The 14449-nt window shown below is 40.4% G+C and overlaps 1 protein-coding gene across 3 annotated transcripts in view; it reads left to right on the top strand.

The window, feature by feature from the left end:
• Positions 1-14449, top strand: part of macrod2 (mono-ADP ribosylhydrolase 2) — a 473134-nt gene that overhangs the window by 195688 nt on the left and 262997 nt on the right. For all 3 annotated transcript variants that reach the window (XM_033612905.2, XM_033612904.2, XM_033612903.2), the window contains exon 5: positions 7477-7593. In XM_033612905.2, coding sequence (XP_033468796.1) covers positions 7477-7593 — 117 coding nt within the window. The remainder of the gene's footprint in view (positions 1-7476; positions 7594-14449) is intronic.

The following is a 14449-nucleotide window of genomic DNA, read 5'->3' as shown; positions in this document are numbered from 1 at the left end:
GCCATGGATACTACAAAAAAATAGGTGAGAGGGAATATATGACTTAATAGTTTCAGGAATATGTTTGGTTTTGGAAAGTGCAACCCCCAGCGTGAGAGAGTATTGATAAAAGTTTTAGCTTCTATTGCCCGACTTGCTCCCGAGAAGTATTGGCGTTTCAGATCTCAGCAGATCAGCAGGAAATGGCCACATGGGCAAGAGGTTGAGGTTTAGGCCTACCTCGATATGAATGACCATCTATTCCCCTTTGTTAGATTATGGACTGATATTCAGACTACTCCATATCCTGCCAGGTAGAATCCAGCTCACCCCCCCCCCCCCCCCCCCCCCCCCCCCCCCCCTCCTGCCCACCCCGTGCAGCCTCCTCTGGCTCCAGTCCTGAACCCAACCCTCAGAGGAGCGGAAAATAATTAGGAGAGAAAATTGCAGCTGACACTATTTCTGAAAAGCAGGGTATTGTAATGAGAGCAGAGCAGGTATTCATTGTGTCTGAGGGACCGATTGAAAGCCCTTGGTTTTCGGGCTGCCTGGGAGAAGCCCCGGGAGAGTAAGCAGAGCTTTGCTGAGTCCCTTAATGCATGTGGGAACGGAGCCTTGAGAGGACGAGGCAGAGGTGTCTTCAACAATGGCAGGAGCCAAGGTTACAGCTGAGTAACTAATTCAAACTGCTCTAGACTGACACACACGCTGACACGCACACACACTCGTCTCCTTTGTCTCTCTCAATATGGCTCTGCCTCTGTCTCTTGCTCCCTCCTTGTTCCCATTATGAGTTCAGAGGGATGCCGTCCAGCCACCGCTCAAAGTTATCTTCATTAGCTGTGTGGACTTGCTGGAGTGGCTGCTCGGGGAAGGTTTCTCTGAGCAAGGCACTCAGAGAAGATGAATAAATGTTTTGTCCCACATAGGCCCAGCCTAAAGCAGTGGCAGGGCTGCAAGGAGAGATAGATGAGGTATTAACTGTTATATTTTTCAACGGGGGCCAAGGAAGCCCAGGAGTGGGGTGGACAGAAGCAGATGCTGCTGCCTGAATATTAAGCCTGTTAAATGAAATGTCCTCCATAAAGAAGTCTTAACAGGAGTTGAAATATAGCACTGAGTGCCACTGATTGTGCATCACATAGCCGAGCACATGTTCATCTTAGGGCTTCTGCTTGACATGTGATTCAGACTGAGAGCTGGGAGATGAAAGAGAGAGGTCGCTTTGATCACCTTTCAATGCTGTGATGCAGGTGCATCATCAGGATGGGTGCGCTGTCATTTTTTTTTTTTTTTTTTTTAGCATTTGAATATGATTATTGCATAAGTATAATGGAATAGGGACACAGATATAATGGCGTTCAGGAGTCCTTTTGAAACGACTCAAACACGTGACTATGATAACAAGACACATGCAGTACTGTGAGGGTTTACAGCACAATTCAGTTGAAAATCTGATAATTAAATTAAATTTGTGGACAATCAACAAGGAAACTTGTAATCAAACTGTGCAAAATACAGAACTGTTTCAGATTTGTGGTGTTTCATAGTGAGCAACAGGAGATTGAGTTGACATGTCCTCCTTTCTGAAGTGAATGTAAATGCCAGTCTTAGTTAATGAGAATCTGAGGCCGCCTTTGTAATGTTGCAGGCATCCATAATGTAGAAATCTTGAGGGAATAATGCTGAAATCCCACTTAAATGAGAAAATAAATTGATGGCCAAATTGCATGTGGGTCATGTCTTTACTTACGGAAACCTCAGATCTGCTTTTAGTTGCCTAAATAACGGACATGGAAAAATGCATTTACAATCAAATTTTGATTAGCTCACAACCCGCCCTGCAATTGAATTTGAAATTACAAAGCACATTTAAAAACCTCTCCCTGTCTCTATGCTCCCCCACCTCTCACTCTCTATATATATCTTTCTCCAACACACATATTACCCACCATGCATCTGTGGCACTCCACCCATTCCGTGAAGCAGGTAAATTAAATCTGTAGCCGTAGCATCCAAGACGCTGGCAATCAGCCAGATCAGTTCAGCATCCTCCTCTCTATTTACGGGCACTGTGAACAGATTTCCAGGCTTGTAGGGACTCGCTGACACAAGATGCACAGTGACACACTCAGTAGCATCAGAAAAAAACAAGTTTCACACTCACTGTAGCTTATGCAGCCATGAACGGGGGGGAGCAGCAAAATGGAAGCTGAAACTATTATCTACAATCTTACTCTTCAGCTACTGAGATGAAACACAGAACCCAGTGTGCTTTTTGCTCGCTGGGCTCCCAAGGAGCTCATAGGTAAAAGATCAGCCATGCCTGGTAGTGATGAGAGGAAGTGTCTAGGGAGGATGGACTCCTGCGGGAACACTGCAAACTGGAGGAGGGCATTATTAAATTTTCCTAACCTGTCTGGCCTTATATGACCATGAAGCGATCATAGTTTCTCTTACACCTGTTCAAGCAAGATATTTTCCTCCTCTTGAACGGTCTCTCCTATCTGATTCAAGGCTGTAAAGTGTGTTTTTTCTTAAGGAAAAACCCAACTACTTTCATATTAATTATACAGAAATATTCTTTGTATTGATCAATCTTTAAATATATCACCCTATTTCTTTTTTTAATGTCTTTTTCTACTTGACTAACATGGTGCAGCACATTTACACAGCATATACAGTTTAATACAATATATATATATATATATATATATATATATATATACGTGTGTGTGTATATATATATATATATATATATATATATTAGCGTGAGTGCACCTGAATGAGAGCTTCAAAGACTGAATCTAGTTGGCGTGTTTAATAAGCAGATGAGTCAGCTCGATCAGCCAATTAAATGACTGATGATTGATCTCCGAGCAATTAGCTCTTGAAAGTGAAAGTTTTCATCTTCGGTGTAGAAGTCATGTGATGCGCAACCTCCAGTGTCCCTTTCTCTCTCTCTCTGACCTTGCTTGCTTCCATTTAGTGGCCAAAACGTTATAGAAGAAATACAAGATGTGCAGCACACTCACAGAGTGAAACTGCTGCAAGATCGCCTGCAAAATGTTTCAAAACTGCTAAAACCCACAGAACACTTTATTGCTTCGTCGTAGTCCATATGTGAACTTTCTGTTAGTGCCTTGGGACTCCTTTTTATGTTCCATATCACACTACAAAGGGAAAACTGCATTTAGATGATATATCTAGAAGCACAAAAAACTTACAAAGCTTGTCAATGCATGGATTATATTGTAACTCATGTATATTATACATACACAGTAATAATGTGGCATATACAGCAAAGACTGCGTAGAAAACAAGGCACCAAGAAAGGAATACTTGACCCACAAAATGAACATTTACATCAGTTACTCACTGTGTGTTACCTTGAATTCATGAAGAGAACTTTGTTTTTTGGCATGCCTCCACAGTGAACGGATAATCCAAAAAAGGCAAACATTATTTCAGACTTAAAGTCATTGGGGACCATGATTAACAACAGCAAAACTATACCAAAACATCCCTTCACGATCACTTGCACAACTCGTGCAGTATAATCTAAGTCTCAATTAGAGCTTAGATCGGGCCCAAAAAATCCAGCCCGACCCGGCCCGAGCCCGTGCACGTTATGTCCAGGACCCGCCCGTCCCGTCCAATTAACTGTAATTATGGGCCCGAGCCCGATTTAAACCTGACATTTTTCAATAAGTTGGCTGTTATAATTAAGAGTATTAAACCACAAGTCTTGTTATTTGAATGACAGAAACATAGGATCTTAATGAATGGCGCAACACGGAAGCATGATTATGTAATAAAACAGGTGTTTATTTTAGGATCCAGGTGGTGAAGGGCTGTGCGCGCCCAATGTTGCAACATTGTAACTGAGGGCCGAATGCACAAAAGGATTGCGTGGCTTTTGGGGCTGCTAAACCGGTAAAAATGGAGCAAACACATACCTTCTTATTCACAAAGCACGCGCAGAGGGTGAAATGCTCCACTAACTGCGCTGCCAAGCAGATTGTGTCTCGATGCTCCGGTGTTATTTGCACGTATTTAAATGAGGTAATATGCATATATTTGGCGCAAAAATTGCCCCTTTCTATGCAAATGAGCCTCACTGATAAACAACGTCTAATTCACTAACACCAGCGCTAATAGCCACACGCAGTTTGAATGAAGTAGCCAAACGCAGTTTGAATGGTGCCCAGTTTGCACCAGCTTTCTTTATGCAGTTTCTTTAGAAAGCTGGTGCAAACTTGGCATTCCTCTGTGGAAGCCTCTCGCCCAGACTTTCCAGTAATCGTGGCAGCAGTGATCGTCTGTTAAATCAGTCTGTAAATAATATTTTGACACTGTAATGGCATCTGAAGATACTGATGCATTGAACAGGTGACAGTCTGCGGTCGTTCTCAAAACGCACTTCTGTCACGCACTTCAAAAGCAACTTTCAATAATTTATTTTACGACACGGGGGAAACAAACTTGAACAAAAACGGTTCCATAATTCATATTAAATTCAAAAGATAACGAAAAAACAGCTACAAGTGAGAGGGAATAGTGATAAAGTGGTCAAACTTGGTCAAATCCACAGCCTCAACCCATCCGGCACTGTTAGACTGACTCACCAGCAGACATCACTACATGAGGGTATACAGTATTCAGTACTTTGCCAAACAAAGTCTGCCATTGTTCTGCCACGGTGTTCTTGGTGCAAAGCCAGCATTTATACTTTGCCATGTGGCTAATTGCAATCAGGGGCAAACTGCACTCAGCTGCCAAACTTTGTGGGCGTGTTTGCGCTGGTATATCATTAGTGCAATATCCTTTGTGAATAGGACGTTAAGACGGAGCAAACTGCGGGTGCAAATGAAGTGCAATTCAAGGTGCTATCAGCGGCCGCAGTTCATTCTTTGTGAATTTGGCCCTAAGTTTGTTGTAACTTTAGGCTATGTGTCATACAAAGTGTGGTTTAATTTTATTTTTTATAATACTGTAGCGTCCGCCAGGATGTGTGGAAAGGATGACGCAGTTATTCGGTAATTAAACCACCGTTTATTACTGAACAGTACAGGTTACTGTTGGCCGTAACCACGCCAAAACAACCAACAAACAACAACTTAGCTGTAACTCCAACTGTGCACTCCTGCTCTCTCCTCCAGCTTGCTCATACGCACACCAGCACGCGCACTCACACAGCCCTCCTCATCCCTGTCACACTCGCACCCCGCACCTCATTCAATCCCAAACATGCCATCAACTCACAGAACTTTGACATTATTAAGTATTAGCATTAAGTATTTGCCCTGCTTGAGCCCTGTTCAAACATCCACTTCCCGTCTGTGCATAGGACTGTGTGTACTGTGTGTTAAGTTATTGTTTTAGTGAAAATGCATGTGTTTGGGCAATACTGAGCATACAGTTGGAAAAATGAGATTTGGATTATACTGGACGGGTTATGTGAGACTTTGTGAAGGTATGTTTTGGTCCTCGAATCTTTGCCTTTTTTGGATTCTCGGTTCACTGTGGAGAAAAACTTTTCCTCATGAATTAAATGTTACACACACTAAGTAATTAATATACAAATGGTAATTTTGCTGGTGAAGTATCCTTTTAAATATTTAAATTAAAACATTTTAGCCAAAACAGAAGTTCACATGAAGGGTTATAAACCTAAATAACACAGAGGCCTAGGGGGACATCTGATCAGTTCACCTCCATTATAGACAACCACTGAATCTGAAGCCTGTCAGTAGGAAAATATTGAATTGCCTGTTACTGCTGTGATGCAGATGCGACATCAGGTGAAGACATTTCCTTAAATAACTTCACTCAGTGCTAAAACAACAAGGCCTAAAAGGCAATGTTCTCTTACTTTATATAGCAGGAGTGATTTTATATGTATATAAATGAAAGGCATGCTTCGAGTCCCAGAGCATTCAGTTCAGCCTGTGCTTTTAGCAATTCATGTTTGCGAGATGTTAAGAAGCAATTATGATGCAAATAAGCGTGGCTGATGATCATGGGCAATCTTGTTTGAACAGTGAATATTCTAAAAATGCCAAGCCTACAGCCAAGCGCTACATCCGCTCTGTGTTGTGTTAAGTAGCTTTCATTGTCACCAGAGCGATACCTCCTCATATCCACATCACTGTCAGACTCATGTTACTTTTTCGAAAAGCCATCAGGATTCGTCTCTGTCAACCGCCTGTCCCTCAGTCCATTAAAGATGATTGATAGAGCTAGAAAATCTTCCGCCCAGCTGTTGTCGTTGACTCATCCCTGAGAAATTGAAAGGAGCTCAGAAAAGGACCATCCCTCATCAAAAGACCTTTTGTCTGTGTTGACGATGTGAAGCAAAGTACATTTTTGAAGATAGTGTATAACTAATGTTCGGCCTTTTTTTTGTACAGTTTTTCTTTCCTGGCGCTGTACGTGAATAATTATTACATTAGGAGATGAAGATAGTGATTAGAGGCACATTTTGTCTTTTATCAGGAATATAAATTCAGATTTTTTTTTTTTTTTATCTGTTCCCCAGTTCTTTTTTCCTTCATCAGCGGTTATCCTGCAGGCTATCTTAACTCCCAACCGTTTAAGCTTTGATGGATAAAGCCAGTTTGGGAGACTTGTTCTCTCCATCGGCCAAGTCTTTACAAAGAGAAACTTAAGAAAAGACACGTCTGTTTTTCCAACTGCTACTGTTCCTCCTCCTGGCTCTGTTATCCTCTAATGGCTTGTGAGGATTTTTACAGGACAACTTGAGGAGGATTTTATGATGTTTCAGTGTGATTGATAACATGCTCTTGGAGGGATGTCAGGCTTTCAGAGACGGATAATGTGGATTTCTATCTCTCTGCCTTCTCGTGTAAGACGTGCCATCAATCAAGTGTATCGCGGCCTTAACCCGGTAAAATTAAAACCTTGGGGGGGGGGGGGGGGGGGGGGGACGGGGACCAGGAACCAGGAACCAGGACACACACATCAACAGGGAGCGCGACAGAATCAGAACACAGATCCACATCATAACAGGCTCGCCGCAGAGAACAGGACAGCTATAAGATCCCCACCACAGGGCAGAAAAATACAGTTAATGATCGGACTGTATATCGCTGTTGACATTGGAGAGGGATTACAGGAAGAACAGTCTCATTTTCACTGTGTGTGGAGGCGTTATTAGATCCTAGCCCAGCTAATTTCATTCCTAAGCTCGTCAATATTTACCAGCAACAGGCGCAGCACACTATGGCAGACCCAACGTCCCTACAGAGAAGAGATACAGAGCTAGGGAGATAATTTGACAACGTTGGGATTTCCAGTATCGAACTCATGAACATAATTTTCAGCATGTTCTTGTAAAGGCTTATTTGTTTTGACATGATAGAGCACACAAACTGCTAATTAGCCCCGCTAGTTTGAGATATGTCAGGTGCCTGCTTTTGTATGTTTCTCCTCAGGTAGGCCTTACCTCTCTTTGCATGTCTGTTTGTGTTTCAGTGGATGGCTGCATACACAAAGCGGCGGGGTCCTGTCTGTATGATGAGTGCCACTCACTAAATGGCTGCGAAACCGGCAAAGCCAAGATCACCTGCGGCTACGATCTCCCCGCAAAATGTGAGTATCAGTTAATTAATATGTTTTTTTGTTTGCTCTGTAATGTGTGCAGCGGTGCCTCGCAGGAATATTCTCTAATCAAAACTGCTGCCATTGAGGGCTACATCACTTGACAGTTAGTGAACATTAAGATTTAGTGGTAAACATTAGAGCAGTGAAACATTGTGCGATCCAGCATTAATCTATATTGCTTTTATAAAATAGCCTCATTTATTCAAACCTAAGGCTCCTGGACCAGCTGGGGGACTGCACTGACATTGCATTGATGCAGAAAATCACAGAAATAGCTGTTTGATTTGAAAGAGGGTTTTTGCAATTCACATGTGCACATGCATCATTTGACATGAGGTCATAGTTTCTATGGAGTTTGGAGTAACATGATTGTATTGAAACCACACACATATGCCTACACACACATGTGCACAGTTGCATACCTGCAGATAATGACTGGGGTCATTAGCGTCCACTCCAAAACACAGAGTGGGATGCTCGTAATGTCTAAAATAAAAAACATTTTAATCATAATTTATTAGTTTTGAAAACTAATTTGTAATAAATGGGGAGTTGTTATTTGGAAGATAATTAATATGATTGGTGCTTGTTGTATGGCTGGATGGGAGCGTCATCTGCACACAAACAAAGACATTAAGGGAGCTATTAGTTGCTTAATTTGATTGATTTTTCATCCCTGATTTATTCTGTTAACGGATCACATAACTCTTACTGTCATGCCATAAATGATCAGAAGAGGGACTGCACTGTTTTCTTTGTTTTTATCTCTATCATTGATGTAATGTTTTGTAATCAAGTCAAGTTTGTGTTGTGTATGTGTGTGCGCGCGCGTGTCACCTCCTCTCAGAATTGAACGACTTTTATGATACACATTCCCAAGCTAATTTCTTGTGATAATTGTCTACGTGTGTCACTTTTAAAGTTTGTCACAAGCTTCTTCCCTCGCAAACTTGGAATGGAAAACACGATAGGATGGAAGAAATGTCACTTGGTGTAATTCGGTCGAGACAAACGTCCCAGCAGTCCTAACCTAACCCTGAAGGATTTCCATGAGACAGCCAAGAGAAGACATTGAGGCCCAGATGAAATTAGGTTGTGTTAATACGGTATGTCGTAAAGATGTCAAACAAATGGAGCAGATAAACTGTGAGTCAGTCTTGTGGGCAGCCAGTTCAAGTGTCTGCAGCGCCAAAACAGGGTGCACCATGACAATTTAATAACCTGCAATGTCACCTGGGAGCAATCACACTGCCACCGGGTGCTGTTATTGTAATTATCTCTGGGCAAAACACCTTCTCTGTGCTGATAAATCGTAATAGATTGTGTAGTTCTTTACCGGGAACAGCCAGTTCTTTTTTGAACGTGATGTTATTTCATATTAGAGCTATCTTTACTCCCAGCCGGTATCATCCTCTTATCTCCCAACTCTGATCACTGTCATCATCTGCGTTGTCTCTCCCGTCTGCTCTTGGAGACTGACAACCGCTTGACTTTTCTTTGTGAGCGCTCAGCTCTGACAAGAGATCTCACTCGTTCCCGAAGTCTATCCACTGTTTGGATTTTGCTCGTCTTCCATTAATTTCCGTCTCTGACTTATTTGTTCCACCTACACGCACATTATAAAGCTGCCATGACTACAAACAACAATCTATTCGGTTTATGAAATCTCAAATAATAGTCTGTCCACCCCCTCACCAAGGAACAAAGTAAACAAACAAGGCAACACACAATTTTAACATTTTTGAATCTCCCCAAATTATGGGATGTTACATGTAGGCGTTGCACGAAAGGATAAAAGCCTGCAGTGAAATGTCAGTGTATATTAGTTTAATTGAAAGTTAATGTTATGTTAATGGCCCGCTGCTGTGGCTAAAACTAAATGCATTAAATGATTAAAATTGACATAAAATTAATTTTAATATTTGTTTAATGAAATGATTAACTTGAGCCTCATGTCATTACTCAGGGTAGATGGATCATCAGGATAATTGACAGAAGTGGCTACTGAAACTATGCAAAAAATATAGTTATATTCATAAGCAATTAAACAGATACATACCAGCTTTTCTACTTAAACAGAAATTAAGCATGTTTTTTAGAGAAAATAAGCCTAATTAAAACTACATCGAAAGTTGTTTGTGGAGTAAGTTTTCCCATCTCATTGTCTTGTCTGTCAAAACAGTTAGCCAGCTGAAATATTATTATGGTCATAGTGGGTGTTTGGAAAATAAAGCAGTTGGTGTTGTTGTTAGCGCTGTCACAGATTGATTACTGTAGGCTGTCAGACGTCAAATGTAAAGACTTGTAAGTTAAATGAAACCATTAGACACTGAAGCGACAAACAACACGTGAACAAACGTAGTCTTGTCCAAGAAATGTTAGCTCCAACACACACACACACCGAAATGAATTCTAATTAAAAGCATAATCAGTGCATTTATAATTTTTCTTTTTTTTCACATGTATCTAAAAAATGTAATGAATATGTGCCTGCAGGTCTCTATATACACATACACATGTGGACTCACACTCTCATTGCAAGTGAAATTGCTTCTGCTGACGCATATCTGCAGATGGTGGCTCCTCGACTCTTCCAAGAGCGAGAAGAGCGCAGACAGATGGACCATTTACCGTTTACATCTTGGCAATGCCCAGTATATCCAATTTGGGCATTCTCTTCTCAGTTTTGCCCTGAACATTAGGCTGCTTTTCACAATTTCCTATAAACACATAAATCTCTCAGAGGATTGCACTCTTCTTTGGGGCCTCCCTCTCTGAAATCCAGTCCACTGCATATAATTGGAAATAAGGAAATCTAAACCCTGAATAATGCAGAACAAACTGTAAATCACTTTGCTTTTAATTAAATTTTTTAGGGATTTAGGCTCAGCTTCACGCTGAACCCACAGCAGTCATCTCTCGACTTTGCCAACAATGCATGGAAATAAGTGATCCATTATATTACAGTATGAATATAGCCATTTCTCTTGATCTTACAGCGTTTATGGAGTCTTAAGTGTTATTTAGAGATATCACCCACGGTGTATTGTATCATTCAACAAAGGATTACGCTGGTCAATTTTGTTATTTTTGTAAGAAATGGAGAAATTGCAATTTAAACATAATACTCAAAATAACTGGCAAAGCGATAAAATGCTTCCTTGTGTTCTTGAAAACTACTTATAGCCCACAGGGAGAAGAGCAGTTGATCTGAAATCACAGTTGTCCTTGTTTGGAGATTTGATGTGCTGAGGCAATGGAAAATGACCGGGGCTAGCCCACCCCATCCCATTTTTTATTTTTTTTTCTCAAGACAAGAAAATTGCTCTCCATTACATCCCACTAAGCAGTTTAGGCTGTGAATCCCAGTGGCAAATGAGCCTTTCCTTTAAGAGGGTGAGGCACATGTGGGACTGATTATTATGGGGCTGGCCCAGGATTATTAATCAATGACAGTAATTACCCACCTACCATAGCGGAAAGACTCCAAAAAAATGGTCTGTTACATCAATATGACAGGGAAATTGTCTATTTGCCCTCATGTTAGACAAGTTACTCATCTGCTCATAGATTAATGATCAAATGAAAATATGATGTCAACTGTAACAAGCTAAGTCACATATTTATGACTATACGTGTGTTGCAGCATTGTCCATAATTGTTCCATTATTAAGTTCGCGCTATGCCTTAAAAGTGACCAAATTAAAAGTTTAGAATGGGTTAGCTACAGACGGGGACACAAAGATAAATAATAGATAAGTATGGTCGACTTCAGCTGTCAAAAGAAGATCATTCAAAAGGTTGAAACGAATATAAACATTGTGGACTGTGCTCATTTTGATATTAAGAATGGCTACAGTTGTTGCATCTTATCTGTTTACCACCTGAGGTTGTTTTGTACCACTTCAACTGCTGAAATCTTTATAATGGTGTCCATTGTATTGCCTGTCTGTGGCCTTGTCCTTTGTAGATACAGACATCAAGTCACCTGTGAACATTTGCTGTAAGACATTTTTGTGTTGTAAAGTGCATTAGCAGTGCTGTGTCTGACAAGTAGATATCGAATGGCTCAAAGAAAGCATGCTTATAATGCTCACCTGATGGGATGATGGATGAGGTTAGAACTGTCCCGTATGGTGCCTTTCTGGCTCAGGTACTTCATCTGAGAACACACAAAAACATTCTTTGTGTTGTTGTTGTTATGTGTGGCATTATTTTCATTTTGAGTTTTCAGGCCAGGCATTAGAGAGCAGGAAAGGTGGGCACTAAGGGTGCTGATGATGTAATATACTTTTTCTCAAAAGAAAGAAAAGTAGAATCAAAAGTATCTTTTTACATAATCACAATAAACATTAACATAGATTTGGTGAATAATATATTTAAAACTTTGGTAATTAGTGGATAAAACTCAAGACAGCTCTGATCATACACACCGTATTTGTCTTTATTAAGTCTTCTAATCAAAAAGCGCCATTAAGTACCTAATCATTTATGAGGATTGACTGCAGCTTAACTCTGCTGCAAACAAAGTTGGTTTGCATGAGCTTTAATCTGTTGCAAACAATGTTGGTGGAAGCCAAATAAGAATAAATATATGAAAATTAACTACTCACTCTCTTCCATAAATTAAGTATGAGTGACTGAACAACAGTGATCGGCATGTGTTTTCTTATTGATCTTGTTTAGTTTGCACACTTAAACACCCTCTTCCACTGTGGACCCGAGGGTCAAAACACAGCAACATTCAAGAAAACAAATTTCGGATAACTTGAAATTTCACAAAACACAGTAACATTTAACAAAACGCGTTTCACAGAAGGTGACATTTAGGAAAACATGACATTTCCAAAACAACATGTCAGTAAACACATTTCACAAAACACTTCTGAAAAGACAACCTTGCAGACAACATGACTTTTCACCAGAAAACATTTCAGAAAACATATCACTGCAGAAAACATTTCACAAAACAACATTTTTATAAAAAAAAAAACCCATATCATTTCAGGCAACAACATTGCAGAAAACACGACATACCACAAAACACAACATCTCAGAAAACACAACAGCATTTGGTGAAAGTGAAACCAGGATAGATAGACTTATTGGACAATGATTCCTCATCACTGATTGCATCATGACTGTCTGTCAGTCCATTGTTGTTGTTTTCTAAAATGTTGCGTTTTGATCCTCAGGGCCACCATACTATTCACTGTGTGTGACAAGGTGTCATTGTAATTTAAATGTGTGACACACCTGAGGATGAGCTGCAGTGACTGCACTCCACAATAGACTTGTTTGAATATCGTCATCATTATGCTGCTCCACAGGTCCACACTAATAATGTTTAGCAAAGACCTTGCAGGTTAATCTGCACTTGCACATTTCAGCCCTACGTGTCACAGTAGACCTAGAAGGTATTCAGAGTTCAAACCAGAGGTCTGCCTGAGAAAGTTAACGTCCCACAGGAACTTTTTAGATAGACGATGGGCGTTTTCACTCTCCGGTTTCATCTGAAATCTTTTACCCAGTTTTGTTTTCCTCCCTAGGGCTACTTTGGATTGACAGCTCAAAACGTTTTACTGTTTATTGTTTTGCTTCTCTCCCCCCTACCCATTATTCTCTGAGCTCTAAGTATATGCTTTAAATAATAAATCATATTTGGATGCAAGAGAGGAGGGCCAACATTTTATTTTATCATGTTGCTGTCATAACAGTGGCCTCTTTCTTTTTTAGACTTTGTTAATTATATGTGAGAATTATTTTTTGAGCTTCAGCCATACATTTATTAGGAAGAACCAGCTTCATTTTTACATATATGGAACAATTTATAAAGCACGTGCTGTATGAATACTGTATTCACTGTTATCTCTAAAGTGTGTCTAATCTCATTGAGCAGAGAAATATTTCAGTCTGCTATTTTGCTAACTGGTCCCTCTAGAGAAAAAGAGCTCATTGGGATTCATATGGAAGTGCTTTTTACTCTGACTTATCAGCTGTAAGGTTATATATTTCAGCCTTTGGAGTATTGCCTCCACCCAGCCCACTCTGATAATGTGGAGAGACACAACCTTATCCATGCAGCATCGAGCCGCTGGCAGACCTTTGATTACTCTCTAATCTAAAACTGGATGCTAACTGTTTGGAGCACACTCAGCCGGCTCTCTGTCTCCACATTGACCGGGCACTTCTCCGCACTTCTCCATTGTACACTCGAGCTTCATTAGGACAACACACAGCATTGACATTTATTTAGTTTTTACTTGCGGCTGCCACACACGCCTGTTGGCCTCGTGTATTCAGTGAATCCATACGCTGTCTATAACTACTATTACATCCAGGAGTGTGTTCCCTTTAAGAAAATCAGAAGTCTGTGCTTAGCCTTGTGCACGAGACGCTGTGAACTGGGGTCATTTTAGTTTGCAGCAATGAAGTTCCAATGAGAGGTCTCTAAACACCGTTTATGTCCTCGGATAGACAGAGATTTAAAGATTAATAGTTGTTTCTTGCCATTTCTATAGCCTCCCCTTATGGTCCTCTAATTAAGTAGAAATATATTTAAATTTTGTTTTTATCTCCTTTGAAACATATGCGCTAATGTAAAAAACTATAGCCTTCATTTTCTTGAGGTATTTTACATAAGCTGCTAAAACAGCAAGTGCTTATAACTGCAATATTTGCAGGTCTTTCTAAGCTAAAATGGAGGTTATCAAAGTAATCAATCAAGGTCATGCAAATCCACTCATAGCAAGTGATGAATTGAGGACTTAGGAGGCTTTATGTCATCAGATTTTTTTCATTATTTCATTGAGCAGCAGGCTTTTTAACATTTTCGAGGATATGA

This window comes from Epinephelus lanceolatus, chromosome 17 (genome assembly GCF_041903045.1).
Source record: "Epinephelus lanceolatus isolate andai-2023 chromosome 17, ASM4190304v1, whole genome shotgun sequence".
Lineage (NCBI taxonomy): Eukaryota > Metazoa > Chordata > Actinopteri > Perciformes > Serranidae > Epinephelus > Epinephelus lanceolatus.
The sequence above is the reverse complement of the archived record's forward strand: the minus strand, read 5'-3'. Positions and strand labels throughout refer to the sequence as shown.